This window comes from Grus americana, chromosome 1 (genome assembly GCF_028858705.1).
Source record: "Grus americana isolate bGruAme1 chromosome 1, bGruAme1.mat, whole genome shotgun sequence".
In the NCBI taxonomy this organism is placed as follows: Eukaryota; Metazoa; Chordata; class Aves; order Gruiformes; family Gruidae; genus Grus; species Grus americana.
This window is the reverse complement of record NC_072852.1, coordinates 146,931,212-146,950,274: the sequence shown is the minus strand read 5'-3', so window position 1 is coordinate 146,950,274 and position 19,063 is coordinate 146,931,212. Positions and strand designations below refer to the sequence as shown.

Below are 19,063 nucleotides of genomic sequence, written 5' to 3'. Positions count from 1 at the left end.
AAACCCATACAAAACCTAACATCCAGGTTAAGCCATCACATAAAAGTATCGGTATCTATTGCCAGTATGCATGGGGATATTAGAAAGGAAGAAGGTTTATCAGCTGTGATGTTTTGCGTTAACTGCTGTAACTGCTACATTACTGATCAATGGAAGTAACCAGTAAACCTATACACCTGTTCTCCATTTGCTAGGGAAAAGTTTATCAGACCAGAGGCATGTGAATGAGCACCAGCCCTCTAAAGTTCCCCTTCTCTAACTCACCCCAGAAAAAAAACCAAACAACAAAAAAACCCCAACAACAAAACACCAACCACCAAACCACCCACAAAGGCACAACTGAGCAAAGTGTCTGCCGATATGGTGTTACCCAGCACCCCCTGAATTCTGAACCCATGCTTCAACCACTCCTTTACTGACATCAGTACAGATGAGCTGCAGTATTTTATCTGCTTGGTGACTGTGCAAGGTATAAGCAAGCTTTTATAACAGTCAGCAATTTTGCAGTGAATTTGTTGTTCGGAGAAAGTTGTCATACCTGAAAGAAGTGCTTTCTGATTCTACCAATGCCAAAAAGAAAAAGAAAAAAGAAAGAAAGAAATAATCCAACTCCTCCAATGCTGAAAGAAAGCTCTGTCAGTCTCTCCTGAGGATCGGCTGTCAGTTCCCTAGTTCTCACTGCAATTTCTCACTCTCCTCAGTGGAAGACATGCTCCCAGCACCTTGTAGCAAGTCTTTTGCTTGCCACAGTGCATTTTCTAGGCACTTCTCTTCCTCAGAGCACGTTCAGTAGCTCCCCATGAAGGGGAAACCATCCTCCTGTTCTATTACAATGCACTCCAACCAGTCTTCATAAGAGGAGCTTAAGAACCGAAAACAAGAATCAGGCACAACAGTAGGAAGTGAGAGAAGATGAGGTACATTTTAAACACTGTATTACATGTGAGCAAACGGCATGACTAGCATATCACCTGTGGTCTCTACAGAGAACCAGCTGTGTACTGAAAACCTAAGATCAGAGTTAAGTGACACTTTTTATGATGCATAATGTGTGAAACACCACAAAGCCAAGAAAACTACGTTGAATGAACCGGTAACACTGAAGTGCCAGCCTGTTCTTGTCAGAAAGGTAGTTTGGAAGTAAAACTCGTTATCCCAGGAAATGTTTCAAATATTAACAATCTTTTAAGGCCTTCATGCTTTTTCAGTTCTGAAAAGAGGGGAATATAAGACAATATATTTGAGAGGCTAAAGCCTCCTAGGGAAGCAGCCATGACAGACATCACAGTTCACTAACTTGATTCCAGACTAAACCACTACAGTAGTATTACAGGTGATAAAGGCAGAAGTCACTAAAAAGGAATTCTGTTGCTAGGACTATGTTTTACCTTACTATTTTGTTGACCAAACAATGAGTTCAATATTATGTTTTCGTCAGATACAGCTCTCCTTATATTCTTTAAGCTTCATGTTCACCAAATCTACAGAAATAGGACAAACCTCACTTGTTTTTTCTGCCATCTAAAATCCAGGTAAAGCATTCTACACCAGACACGTTTAATAAACCTACATCCCAAGCAATAATCACGTAAGGGGTGCCCTCCAGGCTGCAGATTATCAAGCCACAATGATCTGCACAAGTACAGTGTTACCTGCTGCCAAATTTTACAGCAGAATTTCCTGGACAGGTCACAGCTAGCACTTTTCATTGCAAGAAGCTGATACAGACACACACCTTCAGGCAAACATGACCTGTCAAAGCATGTAAGATTTTGCTCCTAAACTTTTGTCCCTGCATAATGCTAGGTCCATCTACACTGATAAAAACCAGATATCACAACCTAGATGAGAAGATGGTAATTAACAAGGGTGAGGTGCCTGTTCAAATGGGTAGAGAAGTCTGTGTGCACATTCTTTACGGCTGCAACTCAATTCTATTTCCCAAAATCTGAGTTAGTACCTGCAGTGTATTGTAAGCATGTCCATGTAATGGAATTCATTGCTGTGCTAGAGATCAAGAGGTAGATTCTTTTAACAAAGGAAACGAGCTCCTGCAGAAAGTTGGGGAGATGAGTCCTTGACTTACAGGCTCAAACTTAACTTGCAAAAATTGCTAGCTACTCACTGCAAAGCAAATATGGATTGAGAAAATGCCCTTTTAAAAGCATAATTACATTTTTTCTTATTGCATATAGGTTAGACACCTCTGTAAAATGCTTGCTTGATTTACAAAAACTGATACAAATCTATTACTGAAAAGCAAAGGATACAAATTCAGCAGATACATTCTTCCTCTTCCATCTCCTATTCTTTCTAATGAGACTGGAGAGAGAACTGAAGTCAACCAAAAGCTTCCCATTTAGATTTTGGAATGCTGGGAATATAGATAAATATCCTCATTCAGGATATTTGATTCAGATAAATTCCTCATGAATTTGACAGTTTAACAAGTACATTTCCCCCAAAGTATTTTTTTCTTTTAGCATCTTTGGCCCCAGTACAAGAAAGACATGGAGCTGTTGGAGCGAGTCCAGAGGAGGGCCACGAAGCTGATCGGAGGGCTGGAGCACCTCTCCTATGAGGACAAGCTGAGAAAGTTGGGATTGTTCAGCCTGGAGAAAAGGCGGCTCCGGGGAGATCTAATTGCGGCCTTCCAGTACCTGAAGGGGCCTGCAGGAAAGATGGTGAGGGACTGTTTATCAGGGAGTGTAGTGACAGGACAAGGGGTAATGGGTTTAAGCTGAAGGAGGGCCGATTTAGATGAGATGTTAGAAAGAAATTCTTTACTGTGAGGGTGGTGAGGCACTGGAACAGGTTGCCCAGAGAAGCTGTGGATGCCCCCTCCCTGGCAGTGTTCAAGGCCAGGCTGGATGGGGCTTTGGGCAACGTGGTCTAGTGGAGGGTGTCCCTGTCCATGGCGGGGGGTTGGAACTAGGTGATTTTTGAGGTCCCCTCCAACCCAAACCGTTCTGTGATTCTATGATTCTATGAACTGCTGAAACAATTGCAAGGCCAACTATCACACAGCATATGAAAAGTTTCACACAGGTTGAATCAGTATCCTGTGCCTGACTGGAGTGAATAGCAGATGCCTAGGACAGAAGTGTAATAATGTGGAAAGCATACAAAGTCAGGTGCCCAGAAAACCCTCCTAGCCTCTACGTATATGCAGCTCAGGAACTTCCTGAACCAATGCAGGTTGTTCTCCAGTCAGAAGATCAGAGATAGCGAGCTCCAACAATAAGAACTTGGGTATTGACTTGTAATGCATCCAGCTACTTTTAATGAAATGAAGTGAGCTGGTCTTACAAGGTTACCTCTAGAGACTGAAAGGGAATTCCTTTTTGTACCCCATTCTGAAGAAAATGCTAGTTCCTTACATGAAGGAAGCCTGCATGAGGTACAAGACTAGAGAATGAGTGACTGGAGCATTCTTCCTGTTTCACATGAAACTATATGCATCACTGGTTGAGTGATGCAGACAAGTTGTTTCTTTAACTGAAGTTAGAGTAACTGAAGCACATAAGTTTGAGAATGCAAATGCGTCTCTAACTCGAGGAGAGGAGAGGAGAGGAGAGGAGAGGAGAGGAGAGGAGAGGAGAGGAGAGGTTTTGTATATGTACTAGCCTACAGACCAACTGTTTCTCAGCTTCCAGGTTTCACTGGCTTTTAACAAATCAAGAAAGTTCTTTTATATTACACTTGACAAAAAGTTAGTGTTCATGTAACGTATTAAATGGAGCAAATGTCCCATTTTATGCTAGGAATCTTAGACCCCATAAAACAAATCATACCTTTTCAAAACAGTTAGCAAAACCCCATATACAAAACACTAGTAGTAGAGTCTATCCAATTATGTGACCAACTGTGATTTGAATGAATTTAAGAGTGTAATAACCTATTATTTGCTTTGGCAGCATTTGGTAGTCTAGCATGATACGCGAACAAAATCAGAGGTAGCTCTGAACTAAATGTCAATTTACTGTCAAAAGTTTCTTACATTTAACAAACTCCAAGGGAAATGAAAATTTCATTTTGCAACACTTCTTAAAAATTCCAACAATCTCAAACTCTCACACGTTACAAGTGTGTCAAATGTACTGTGTAAACATTTGGCTGCACATTATAGGTACCTTATAGGTCCTTTCACTATTTGTAAATATACTTGTTTAAAATGTAAGAAAACTGGCAATCTGCATGAACTCTAGTTGCTAAAGTTACTGTTAAGAGATTAAGAGTTCTTGAAGAAAATAGACCAATTTGCTAAGCTTCCCATCCTCTTTTATTACTTCAGGTAACATAAGGTCTCAAGACTTGCAAGAAAGCCTCAAATATTTGAACATTACCAAGCAATTGCTTTCAAGCCCAGCTCAAGCTTTCATAGAATAACCTGCCAAACACTAGAGCTCACAAACAAGAAACATGAAAATGTTACAAAAATCCCCTAAGGGAAACATTTCAAAGGAAATGCAAAGTGAGATTGTTTATCAACAGAAAACCAAAAGAGATTTTCAGAATACTGTCCTACCAATGAGAAAACTTTGTCTAGAGAATAGGACCTTGCTCAAATTGAGTGAAGCAAGAACCTCCATTCACCACAGAAGCATATGCTGATCAAGGATTAAAATATTACTTTTGCTAAACGTATCACTTCATATATTAGCAATCATTTCTATGAAGCTGGGGTAAGATGTCAACTTCATCTTTAAAATAATTCCACATTTTAAAATTTTGATGGTAAGGCACTTCTAGCTCATATTGTGTTAGTATCCTAAAATACTCAATACCCAAGTGCTCCATTACCAAAAGTTACTTCCACTAAAAATTTAATTGTGAAAAACTTACAAACTTTACTTTTGATATAGTCAGAATTGAATCAACACAGATGAAGGCAACATTATCAAGATCTATGAAGATTCAAGTTCTCCCACAAAGCAGGTGCAATAACTGAATATAAACTACCCTGCAACTGTATTCTTCAGTCTTCACTTAGATGGGCCACCTACAAGAGTTCTAATATGAAGACTTGTCTCAAACACAGAAAGCCATATAGGTAATAACTGCTCTGCCAAAATATCCTCCGAGTAACCAATTTCCAAAGCTATGGAACACGACGTAATGGTTACTGTTTGCATGTTAGAATATCTCAATTATTCCGTTCCCATTGAATGACAGGGGAGAGTAAGAGATTAAAAGAGAGATTACAAGGAACAGAACACAGCTAAGAATAAAGGCAGTTAGTTGTGGAATTGGTTTTGGGTGGAGGTTTTTTTGCTTGTTTGTTTTCTTTAAAGCCCCAAATCTCCAAAATTCAACTGGGTACAGAATTTGCTCCAGCGGACGACTGGTGTCGCTTCAGAAACACAAGCAGGAGGCTTTCACGTTAAATAACCAAATGACTATTCCACTTAGTCGAAGCAGTCCCCTGGAACAGTCGCACGGGAGAACCTGCCTCAGTTCCACCCCATTCCCAGAGCCTTAATGTGTACAAAGAACATTTGGGATCTCTTCAACTCAGCTAAAGTTTTGCATATCCATACATTTCTTTTGATAAATGTGAGATTACCTGGACTGCCTTCAAAGTGGTAGAATATGGTAGTGCTTATTTTATATTAAAACAGCATTAAGAAAACCCCAACTGTTATAAAACAGAAGTATAAAGCCATTGTAATCTCATCTCCAGGTGGAACACAGGAAGTGTGTCTACAGCACCTATTTATGAACTTCATACTGATTTTGATTTTATGAGATCCCTAGGTAAAACAACTTTTAATAAATATTATTCCTGCTAAAGTTGGCATGTTTTTTAAACATCTGATTAAACCCACACACTGTTAGCAGACCAAAAATCTCCCAGAAAGAATGGGTTAGCTTACAACTGAAATTAAATATTGCAATTTTCTTTAGCCTAGGAATGATACATGTTGGTAACTCAGCATAAACAAGAACTTTGAACAAACTTGCTCTACTAAATGCTGCATGCTACCTATTAACACCATTTAAGTACAATACTTATTCAGAAACTAAACAGGCATTTTATGCCTTTCCAAAATTCCATTATTAACAAAGAAAGAAAAGCCAGAATTTGAATGTTAAAATCCTGTCTATTTCAAAAGGTAAAAAAGCCAAAAGCTTAAATCTGCATTATTTGACTTCCAAGGTGCTTGGCACCTGCAGTTTGTTCCCACCATAAGGCTGAGTTACTCAGCATTTCTCAGAGTTGGTTCACTTTTATTTAAATGCCTAAGTACAGATTTTAAACCGAACTTTGGGGCTCCATACCTAAACCTTTTCTAAAACTGTTTTTGACATCTTACTGAAGTTTTAATAAATAGAAGACAATTTCTGCCTGAGATTATGACCTAAACTACAACAGATAAATTAATTATCATATACTGTTAGGAAAAAAAAATAAACAGAACATATAACGAACCAAGATCTAACACACGGGTTCCCTATTTTAACTCATAGAAGGCAGCGATCCCACACTGCAGTTCTGCATTATTGTACAGAGCCCTTCCTAAGTAGGAGATTTGCACTACTTTAACAGTGTACTAGATTTACACTACTTTTTCATTGCTTTCAGCTTTGACAAGAACAGCTTACATAAAAAGCCAAAATATAATGAAGAACAGCATAAAGTATTTATGATATTGTCTGGGATCTATTTTTAGCAAGGGGGGGAATAAAAAGCACATCTGTGAAAATCCACAAAGCAAAGAAGCAGATGTAGCTTTCTTCAGATAAGCAAGCAAGCTACAGATGACCTTTAAAAGCAAGACCTTTCAGAGCACATCAACAAAAGACTTAATCATATTAGAAAAGGGTGTATAAAACACAGTTCAAATTCCACATTCTGTAATGACTATGAACTGCAAAATTTTTACAATTTTAAGAGAAAAATCACTTCGAACCAAACCAATAGGTAAGTTTACAGTAACTCTAACAAAAAGCAAAGTGTTCTACAAGACGGAGTTTGCACTGCACTCACCAGTATAAATTGTTGACTACAACCTAATTTTGTTATAGCAGAGATGCAGTAGAGCAGGGCTTACCACTAGGTATTTTACTATCCAATTTAGAAGCTCAATATCCTCTTACCTAGGATCACTTACTGACATTACAAAAAACAAAACAACAAAACCACACCACATCAAAAGCTAGAGATTCAGAAATTTTGAAGGAATAAGGAAGAAGGGACAGAGTGATTCATTATGTATTTACTCAGAAGTAAAAGTTAAAGTTTTGTTAGACTGAGCACAGATAAATTCTGTAAAATGAGGCATTTTCTTATAGCTTTGCTATTTAGTGGTGTTACAGTTGGTTTTTTGTATAAAGATTATTTCTGGAAAACTACTCTGTGCAAACAATATACAGTGACAGCCTCTCTTCTTTCAGAAACACAGAAGTATACACTATGCCAATACTCAGGAGCTTCCTTGCACATTTGTAGTCACCACACTGTACAATGGTCTCTCCTACAGACAAGAGGTACTATATTTTTATTAATAATCTGTGGCTTTCTGTAAATAAATCAGCCTTTCACCCAGCAGTAGCACTGGCTGAGGATGGGGGGAAGCAATATGGTTGTAAGGCACACCTGGGCTGTTTTCTTTCTTCCAGGTTGAGCTGTTAACAAAACTTTTGAAAAGTCCTCACTGCGGTTTACATTGTGTCAAAGTATCGATCACGCACAGAGGCTGCATCCATGTACACCAAGTCCAGAACTGATTTTGACTGTTAACAAGAAGAATGATTGTAGCTACCTATACACTGTAACCAATTACTGGTAAGGAAAGTTAAGACTGAAGCAGTTCTCAGAGGAACTGATTACAAACAGGTACATTGTTGAAACTGTTAAACTTACTTCCTCCTCCCTTTCTTTTATCTTGTAGAGAAGTCACAGATAAGTTTGCTGTAAACCATTACATTCAGCCACTGAAAATCAAAATAGCAACCAGCTGCAAGGCAGAGCATGGAGCTAGGCTCCTGGAGACTGTTTGTTCTTGAGGCTGTATTTTCATAACTCTACATTACTGTTCTAATAACTGCAGATCCACTGATAAAGTTTTTTTTGCCACCAAAGCAACAGTAAAATGGACATGCTAGAGTAGATGCTCTCTGATGTGGGTTATGTACAAGCAGAAAGGTAGTCTCACCTCAGTACATTAAGTTCTAGACTTAAAACTGTTTCCACTCTGCAGAGCAGCTGTACAAATACCTAAAAAGCCAGTACAAGTACCTACACTACTAAAACCACAGCAGCTGGTAAGTTGCTACATGATGTCTAAGACTGAGTACACCAGCTCTCCAGAACACAGAAGTCAACTACACTCATGGACAATCTATCAATGCAATTTATGTATACAACCTTCTCCATGAGTTTTTCATGCTCTTGAGCTGGATTTGGTTTTTTGGGGTGGTTTTTTGTTTGGTTGTTTGGTTGGCTTTGTTTGGTTTGGTTTTTTTCCTATTTGTTTAACTAAACAAATCAAAAGACTTTTCAACTTACTGTTCATGGAAATCCAGCATTGGTGGCTCAAACCGGAGAGGTCGGCAATTTCCCCGATATAGGGATACACTGCAAGAAAAATTAAAATGCTGTAAAAAACACTGTTAAATGATACATTTCTGCTCCCTTCCCATCTCATATTGCCCTTACTTAGCAAAATGTTCATTAATAATGGAGCAACTAATTCAAAAGAAGAAACAGCCTGACAAACTTGTCCAGTCAGAACACTGTAATTTTACCAGCCACTTACATGATTACGTGGTGTCTCCAAGAAAGATTATGCAAGAGTACAAATCTTGGAAATGGACATAAATGAAGTGTTAGTTTTCCTCTATACAGCGATGGCTAAGTGAAACAGTAGGCTAAATAGGTTTTTATCATCTTTCACAGCAATATCCAAACATCCTCCTCAACGTATAAGTCTTTTACATACAAATTGTGAGTTTATCTAGCTACATCTATACTAGTACATAAACAATCTTGGACCCACCTGATGGCACTTGAGGCCACATGGGAGAAAATAGCCCATGTCTGTACTGTAAAAAACTCATAATCTCCAATAGACAGCAACTCTAGAAACATTCCTGAGCTTTGCCTGTACTAACCTCCCACTGGGAACTCTTTAGGAGAATCCTAGTAGATGAAGACTAAAACTTAAATACCACTCACACAATCCAGCAGTGAAGACCACAAAGTATCTGGAAACATTCCCTACCTCTGCTTATTTTACCAGTACTGTTATATAAAGCACAATCAATAACCCACAACATAAGTTACAAGAAAAAATAACATGACAGTTTCATTGACTTAAAACATTTTCTTATTCAGAATGACGTGATTGTGACCACACTTAAGTATCTCTGTAATTCAGTAACACTTTATTTTGGGCTGAGTAAAAATCATATTCATACAATAAAACAGGGAGACAATAACATAAAAGAAATAAAGAGGAAAGGCTAAAGAATGGCTGAAGATCAATGGCTCCTGAATGGCTCGAGACCAATGGCTTTCTTTTTTCTTTAAATACTTTTGTTACTGATTTTAAAATAGCACTCTTGTTTTAGATCCTTGTTTTCTGACTTTACATCAGGCAAACCTAGACACCCGAAGACAGAGCTGCAGCCACGTGTCCTGGGTAAGCAAAGCTGCCCCATAAACCCAGCCAGGGCAACAGAAGTACCCAGTTTTGCCTCAACAGAGGGACAAGCCAGGAGATGGAAGATGCCCTCAGACAGGCACATGTGGCTTGCCTTATGAAAGCTGAGGTCTTGAACTCAATCAACCTAATTCCATCCAGCATACTTTCAGCAAAACTAAGTCCTGATCAAATTCAGATGTCTTTCCGTACTCCAGAACCACTTCAACGAAGAAACTATTTATAGGAGTAAAAATTTAAGAATAGGGTCTGAAATCTTAACTGCATTCTCTAATAGCACAGATCTGGGCAACGACAACAGTGTAACAAATCAACACCATCACCACCCTTTTTAATAAAAATAGTATTTTACAACTGAATCTTCACACTTCAAGTACAATGCATGTGTAATAGGCAGATCTATTCATGCTGATTGATTTACAGGCCTCTAAGTCTGGATGTCGAAGCATCTTCAATAGTACTTAGAGCTTAGTCATTAAAAATAGCTTTATCCACATAATAAAACACTACTGGGGCAAGAGTAAGCATAGTAGAGTCAGCTTTAGTGTATACTATGCATATGCTGGTGCGCATGTACATGTATGTGGATATGTGTGTGCATATATAGGTCACAATACAATAGAAGTGAAGGTGCAAGACACACCAATAGGAAGAACTGTATTCAGATCTACAGAAAATTACAATTTTTGCTACTATTTGCTGCTGCTGTAACTCACTACAGTTGTTGAATAGGAGAGCACTTGGGTGTACCTTCTCAGGTTAAAATCAAACCTCGTGGACAAGTGCGCAACAAAATGAAGTTTACAGAGACACTGGACATAAGGGAATAAAGTTGGAAAATCATATTAACAGTGATTTTTGAAAGAATAAAACAAGTTGATAATAAGTCTTCAAAGTGATCATCTCACTTTTCAACACTTATGGTCCAATTTTAAAAAAGCATTTAGAGTGTATTTTTTAACTGAAAAGGACAAAAATCTCACGTACCTCCACTATCAAGATAACACTAAACAGAAACTACTTCTCTTCAAAAATTACTTTTAAAATAGTTCTGTCAATTTCTTCCAATTTCAAAACTCTGAACAGTCAGCCAGCACCTCTTTTTTACTGGTAATTATTGATAAAAAGACATATCAATTCCTTTTATGGAAAAGTTATCGGCTATATTTACAGTATTTACAAAAATGATAATGAAGACCTTTATTTCAAATGCATTGAAAATACAGTCAAGAGTCACTTGAGATCAAACTTGAACGATCAGGACATACTCAATTCATTCACAAGCATGAAAAGTTTAAGCAACATTTTCTCAGACTGCATAGCTGTATTATCCTGGATAATCATTTAGACAACACAGAATTTTTAAGTGTCGAAAGTTTGGTAAAGGCAGCTACATCATAATGAATGCCAACTATTACAATAAAACTAACAACTGTACTAAGATTCAAATGGGAACAAGCAATATAGGAATTACCAAACTTTGCCTACCGAAAGGCCCAACATGAGTCAACTTGCAGCAGACTTAGAAAATGATGATAATGCCTGCTCTGCTGGGCACTTGCTCACTGAAGGCTGGATACACCCATGGGTAGGGCAACTTTACAGCATAATGACATTTAAATTAATTACTATTGTATGCATGTAGAGCTATGGCTCCCAGTCTTTTATCAGAATTTAAACATTTTTCTTTCCCTACCCCTCCAAGTTTTCTAACCTTCAAAGTCAAGAAGAACCTGAAAATGAAAAGATGCATCTGAATGAGAGAGGACTACTGACATCTTCCAACAAGCTCTGGCAGACCAAAAGCTGGCCAGGAGTGAACTGAACCTATGAAGTTTCAGGAATGACTAGTTCCTGACAATGATTTAAGATGGTCCCAATACTTCCCTTCTGCAAGAATCTTGATTTTAAAAATGAGACTTGAAAGTGAACTACATGCAGTCCCTGATACAATCATTACCCTTGCCTTACCATCCACTCTGTCATCCAAGTGAGAGTGCACGTACCTCAACTAGTAAAATAACTACTTTATTGCTAGGTCTCCTGAATGTGGTCTTGTTCAGGGTTAAACAACTATTTAAAAATACTACCCAGAGATCATCCCCTGTGACAGGCGCTGCAGCTACTCAAACTCCAGTGACAAGCACTGCAGCTACTCAAGCCCTGGCAATAAGCACTGCGGCTGAACTAGAGAACCAACTAGTACCCTTATCAGTCACCCCTATAGGAAAGAAGAAATGGACGCGAAAGTCAACTTATTTAGTAAAGGATGGCAAAACAGGGCCATCATAAGAACAGGAGGAAAAGACAGAACCAGAGATAACCACCTGATCTCTGTCCCTGAGTAAGCTACAAGATATGTGGAAAGATTTCAGTCCTCGATTAGGCAAGCAACTTGTCACCTGGCTGCTCCGATGCTGGGATAGCAGGGCCAGTAGCCTGGAATTAGAGGGTAGGAAGGCCAAGCAGCTGGGATCCCTGTCCAGGGAAGGGGGCATTGACAAAGCGATTGGAAAAGGGACACAAGCCCTCAACCTCTGGAGGCGATTTCTGTCAGGCATGAGGGAAAGGTATCCCTTCAGTGAAGATGATGTATGTCATCCAGGCAAGTGGACCACCACGGAGTGAGGTATACAGTACCTGAGGGAATTAGCTGTGTGGGAGATGATTTATTATGATCTAGACAATACACAGTTATCCACAGATCCAGATGAAGTGAAATGTACCCAAACCATGTGGTGGAAGTTTGTGCAGAGCACACCACCAGTGTATGCCAAATCACAGGCAGTACTGGCCTGGAAGGAGGAAGAAGCACCAACAGTGAACGAAGTATCTAGCCAATACAAAGAAAATCTCTCTTCCTCCCTTGGGTGAGAATAGCCAATGATTTAAATTGTATGGTGTTGATTGCTACATAATATTGCATGTCATCTACTAGGATTTTTATATGCCATAACAACAGATTACAGTAAGAATCACCCAGACTAATGAAGAATGACCTTTGATGAAAACAAGCAAGGAGCAGAGGTAATGAAACCAGAAGTCTGTGGCTTCAGCAACAAGCGCCCAGCAACTTCCTTGAGATTGACATCTTCAATCCACAGACTGTGGGCATGGACCACACAAGATACACCAGCCACCAGGTCTGGATACAGCACACAACAATCCAACATCACACACGATCTCCTGTGCCCTGAGAGACTGTTATGACAGATGAAGCCCAAAGTCATGGATTAAATGAACTCAACAAACATTTTAGAGGGATGGCCCATAGACTAGGGGAATGATATCTGTATGTACATATCAAGAGTCAGGAAAAGTGATGGTGATTAATTGGAATGTATTGGGAAGTATAGAACCTGGGCATGATGTAGATGGTATGGAATACAGGGTAGATACTGTCCTGGTTTTGGCTGAGATAAGGTTAATTTTCTTTCTAGTAGCTGGTATAGTCTTGGTTTTTGGATTTAGTATAAGAATAATGTTGGTAACACACTGATGTTTTTAGTTGTTGCTGGGTAGTTGTAGTGTTTACACTAAGTCAAGGACTTCTCAGCTTCTCACGCCCTGCCAGGTGCAGCAGAAGCTGGGAGAGCACAGCCAGGACAGCTGGCCCAGACTGGCCACAGGGATATTCCCTGCCATAGAACATCATTCTCAGTACATAAACTGGGGATGCTAGACGGGAAGCAGATTCACTGCTTGGAAACAGACAAGGCATAGTTGGGTTTTTTCCGCAGGTGGTGAGCAATTACATTTGTGCCTCACTTGTTTTCTACATTATTATTATTCTCTTCCTTTGTTATCCTATTAAACTGTCTTTACCTCAACCCACAAGTTTTTTTCCATTCTCCTCCCCATCCCCTTGGCAGGGGGGTAGCAGGGGAGTGAGCAAGTGGCTGCGTGGTGCTTAGTTCCCAGCTGGGGTTAAACCACAACACTGTTATTGCCCAGAAGCAACCTACTACCAGATGCAATTTGCTGAAGTGCAACTTCATGTCTCAATAAGGTTAGTCCCAGATGCAGTTATAAAGGTGGTCAAAATATTAATGTCTGGAAAGACTGTACGTGATATGGAAGTCCATCTGTGCTGAGACACCATTTTCTTCCATCTGAGGACATTCTGCAGCACTTCTATAACGTTTTATGGTTTATCACAGAGTACTAGGCACTTAAAATTTTAAATAATCTGTGCATGTCTGCATTTAGAGATGAAGAAAATGCTTGTCAAATACAGTATTTAAAGATTTCTGCAAAGTTGGGCAGTAACTTTTTCTGTATCCTCACTTTACCTTTCTAGCTGTTCTGGGATTTCCGGAGGAGGTCTGTGCTCTGTGCAATCTTACCTGAACCATTTTTAATTGCTATTGTGGAAAATTCAAATCCAAGCATTACTCTACATGCCTTTTTTCTCACATTACTTTACCAGTTGTTTAAAGAGTGTTATTTCATCTCCTGTGCCATAAATTGTCAAGAAATAAAGACAACAGTATTAAACCGCCAAACGGCAAGAGATCTCATAATTTTATTTAGCAACACAAACTCTTCGAAAGCCACTACTTTGTTATTTCTATTGCCACAAAATAAAATGAAAGTGTGTCCAAAAATAACCGTGTGAATTTTTAAAATGACAAATAGACAAATACCTCACAGTAGGTACTTTTTGTGCCAAAATGTCCTTGAAAGAACCAGTTCAAAGACAGAACATTTTTGGCTAAAAAAGTAAGTAACCAATCATATTTCCCTGACTGCATCCACAACTTGTTAATATTTAAAAATAAGGCTGAGCTACATATATCAGAAAATGTATTAAAATTTTTATAGTTAAAATTATTTTAGAAATACGGGTATTAAACATAGCCTCAGCGAGAAAGTGAACTCCCATAAAACATTTGACCACTTCAGTATCTGGCAGTAGCCACTGCTAGAAGTGCAGATGAATAAAAAGACTAGCAACAAAAGTTTTTCATAAACTACACCCTGCTACTGGTTGGCTCTCTTAGGCCAACATTAACCTGGTATCAGGAAAACATACTCATGATATCAGACATTAAACTTCAAAGCTAACACTTCCTGAGGGGGTTGTCTGGGGAAAGGGTGTGGAAAGAACAGGGAGAAAATGCAGTGTAACCTGACCATGGGCAAGAACAAAACAAATTAAATGGCTAGTTCATTTCTGTCCTGCCAATTAGTGTTAAAAAAGCAGATCAAAGAATTGAATAAACTGTCTAGATAAGGAAGAAATATCTGCAAGCTATACCAAGAAGGAGATATTATAATCTCTAATAAGGGCAATGAAAGACAAGTCATCTAGAGAAGTTAAGCACGTGGACCAGAAACCTAGAGTTTTTAGCAACATCACTGAAAAAAAATCACTTTGAAAAGTACTTGAAAGAAAAGTCCATGTACACCCAATAACAACAGAGAGAGAGAGAAACAAACAGCAAATTGGGTATATACTTTGTAATACGGTACTGAAGAGTTTGCGACGCAGGACTTTATCATACTGTGTTTGAACCCCAAATAGACCAGCACTCTGAAGTGGAACGGACTACTTCTACTGGCAAACCTGGAGATTTTTCAAATCTGTCACCCGGTGTTTTGTTAGAACACACTCTAGAACACTGACATTTCAAACACAGAAAGCAATCTTCTTAGATAAGAAATTAAAATAATAAATCCTGGAAGCATATCTAATCCATGGCCTCAGTCTCATTCTCAAGGACCACTGAATTCAGTTGTTTCTTGGGAGCCAAAAAAATTGCACATAATCCATAGGTCTCAATAAAGGCACCTTCTTTCTGCCATTGAGACTCAATGATTCAAACAAGATACTATTCCATTTAAACTATCTCTATAAAGTCTGACTCTACCCAAGACATAAAATACACTAATAATGGTTCTCAGAAGTTCAACTGTCATTCCTAAATGCATGTTTTCATACATGCAATCTGACTGACATACTGCTGTGCATAGCTACAGCTGTTTAAGTTCCTGTCCACAGCTGTGTCCCCAACCATTTTGCAATCCCCTAACAGCTCACAGAAGAATGCAACAAATCCCCACAGCACAACAGCTCCAGTTCACAATCCATGTACAAACCCATCATCACTGGCAGGGTAAACTAAGTCACTGGACCATGAACTACAGCAGCTGAGCCACAGGCACACATACTCACTTTCTCTGTCAGAGGAGGCAGAATCCTTGCCAGAAAGGACAGGTAAACAACAACTGGGGTACTAGCATGTTGTTTGTGAGTTATGAATGATCAGAAGTCCAGCTGATTTGGTATTACAAACCACGACAGGGAAGAACACAATGATCATTCAGCTTAAGCTACTTGGCTGCCAGAAATGGAAGTTTTGGAAGTTAATATTCATTATACTGCTCTGTAACCTACTTGCTTTGATTGTGTTCTTCCGGAGGCATTAAGGATCATCTTATTTATCTTCCAACATACAAGAGAAATTCAATAATGAAATTTAAGTGATTCTTTTACTGTTGTGCAAAGTCTGAGTCCACTGCATGGCGAGCACAGGGCTTCACATGAGCAGTTTAAGATAGCAAAATGGGGAAAATCCCTAGTAAACAAATTATTTAAAGTGCATCATTTTAATTTGATCTTTAAAAACCTGATTTTATTTTATGTTGACCAAAACATTACGACTTGTATGATCACAGTAACCAGGAAAATTAAATTCAAGTAACTCTAACTGCATGGCAACTTTACATGTGGTACTTCACTCTCCTATCACAGTACAGTTACACACACAGATGCGTATATATAGTATGTGTAAGTGGTTAACAGAGACACCAGTACTGAATACATCTTTGGAAGTGATTATTTATGGGAGCAGTTCAGTGAAATGTATATTCTGCTTGCTTAATCCAATGTTAACAGGCAAGTAGAAAACAAATAGTTTTGTAAAAGCACTAAGTGGAAAGTTTAATTTGAAGGACTTCAGAAATGAGAAATAAATGGGGCAGAGAGGAGCCTCCATTGCTGGAGAAGGGCAAAGACGCAGATTCAGGGAAGACAGCACCACAGAGTTTCAAGTTTTATGGAGAATGACTAAGTGCAACTTTTTCAATTAAAAAGCAAATGAGATGTTCATATAATACAAGTTTGACAAAATTCACATTACCAAAATACACAACTTGCCTCAAGCTTCAGATCAAAATATGAAGTAACTGCCTTATTTCAATATATAATATTAACTCTTCTCTTCTACATTATCACAATAAAGATAAGGTGAATTTATAATTCTAATTTCACCTGGAGTGAAAGAAAGACCTGCCACTTCCTCATAACATTCTTCAGTGATTTCATGTTCACTCTCTCCCCCTGAAACGCTGAGTTCCAAGTAAACTTAGAAACCTAGTACTAGGTAAACCAAAGCCTACAGTGTTTTCATGCAATTCAGGAGATCTACATCGCAGGATCAATCAAAAGCCAGCAGAGACTGGTGGCAAGTGATACAAAAAGGATCAAGGCTTTTAAGTGAAAAATGAAAAACATTGCTTTTTTTCCACAGATTTTTCAGATCTTGTTGCAAAAAGAATGCTCCTAAGCCCATGTTTAAGCAACTATATACATAGTAAAATAAGAACTTTTCATGTACTCATCTGAAATGAAAAAAAGAATAATCCTTTTGCTAGATTTCCTGGGAAGGAAAAGGAAGCAGCCCATGAAAAACAACTAGCTGTATTTACTGAAAATAAGCTATGCTTTACATGACAGTTTGTTGAATGCTATTGTATAAGAAACAAGCTTTATTATTACTGTTCAAGGTACTCATTAAAAATACAGGAATATTTGAGGAGTCTCCAGAGAAAAATTAGGGATGAGGGAAAACAAGAGGCCACTTCTTTTCCTTCTCAGATACTATACATGCAAAGTTCTTCAATAATGGATTATGGCTTGGCAGGGGGGCGGGGGGAGGAACGACATGACGACACAAAATGACGACACAACATGACACAGACTGGGGGATGGGGAACAATCTATTGAAAGTAACATCATAAAGTTTTCCTTCAAAAGGACCCCAAGAACTTTTGAAGCAGATAAACAAACCCACTCCCTTCCCAATAAAACTTCAATAAAATGATTTAAAAATAAAAATAAAAATCTACAAGCAGTCCCAGTTTACCCCCTCTTTATTTACACAGTTACTCTCTGGTATACATTACAAAGTGAATTAAATAACTCTTCAATTTCTTATTCCATATGTGAAGTGATTTAGCTGTCCAGTATTAAAAATTGGTTTACATTTTAGTTTAAATTTCCTCTGTATGAGACACATAATGGGAAAATTACATGATTTGTATTTGGTCTTGTTTACACTAAAACTATTATTCTTACAAAAAATATCACAAATCTTGCAATAGGATGGCTGTATTAAACTTCTAGAAAATCATGCTTACCTTTTCTGTTGATATGAACTGAGGCCTATAGTTGTCTCAGTCTGTAAAAGAAAAAAATAATTTTAAATTTAAGACACTTGACAGCATTACACCTCCTGTGGGAAAAACCCCAGCAACTGTAAGAAATCAGTAGATCAGATCTTGAAAGACAAAAGGAAAAGTTCTGATCTGGAGCAGAAAATGCAAATTGGTTTTTTCCAATTAATTACTTAAAAGAAATTAAGCCTCTACCAAAAAACTGTATGGCCCCAGCCAAGAACTGCCATCAGTTCCAGTGGCAGGAACTCCTACAAAGCGTAAGACAAGCAGCAACTTAACAACTTAAAAATTGAAAGGAGGAAAAAAGTCCAGGAAATTATAACATCGTAGGGAGCAAAAGAAAAACCTAGCATAGATGTAAGAAACAAATTACAAAGAAAAGCATATAAAACAAATTAACAGTCAAGCAATTATCTCACTGGTGTAATTTAATGAACTAGAAAACAAAGAACACTATAATCTCCCTTTGATTAGGAAACTTCATCTCCTTCCCTGCTAATGATCTTCTAGCCTCTACTATTGATACCTTTACTACCACTCTGCTGGACAGTACGGTTGATTACCTGAAAACAAGGAGGTTAGGTTGTCTAGGAAATTCCAGTAGTTTACCCTTGTCTAAGAAATCCCAACTGGTTGAGAAGGCTGTGTATGGAATATCCTCCTGATACAGCTAACATTAAAACACACCTGACTTAGAAAACTTCTGTCTTCCCATAGGATTTGGGGATCAAATTGAGGATTTCAGTCCTACTCTTAAAGGCATTTCATGGCCAAGACAAGTATTTATCTTCTGGGAGTGGGAAGAAAGCTTACAGGTCTGATAAAGTTTATGGTGCACCTTGGCTCACGTGTCACAGTTCACCTCTAGTGTAAGGATGTCATTTGTTTGCAAGGGGAACACAAATTTTTCATGTCTCATTTCAGAATAAAAT

General features: G+C 38.4%; 1 protein-coding gene across 1 annotated transcript in view; it reads right to left on the bottom strand.

The window, feature by feature from the left end:
• TMEM131 (transmembrane protein 131) overlaps nucleotides 1-19,063 on the bottom strand; it is a 104,563-nt gene that overhangs the window by 53,146 nt on the left and 32,354 nt on the right. Inside the window, exons 3-4 of the mRNA XM_054817781.1 lie at nucleotides 18,093-18,133; nucleotides 8,513-8,581 (exon numbers count right to left, since the gene is read on the bottom strand). Coding sequence (XP_054673756.1) covers nucleotides 8,513-8,581; nucleotides 18,093-18,133 — 110 coding nt within the window. The remainder of the gene's footprint in view (nucleotides 1-8,512; nucleotides 8,582-18,092; nucleotides 18,134-19,063) is intronic.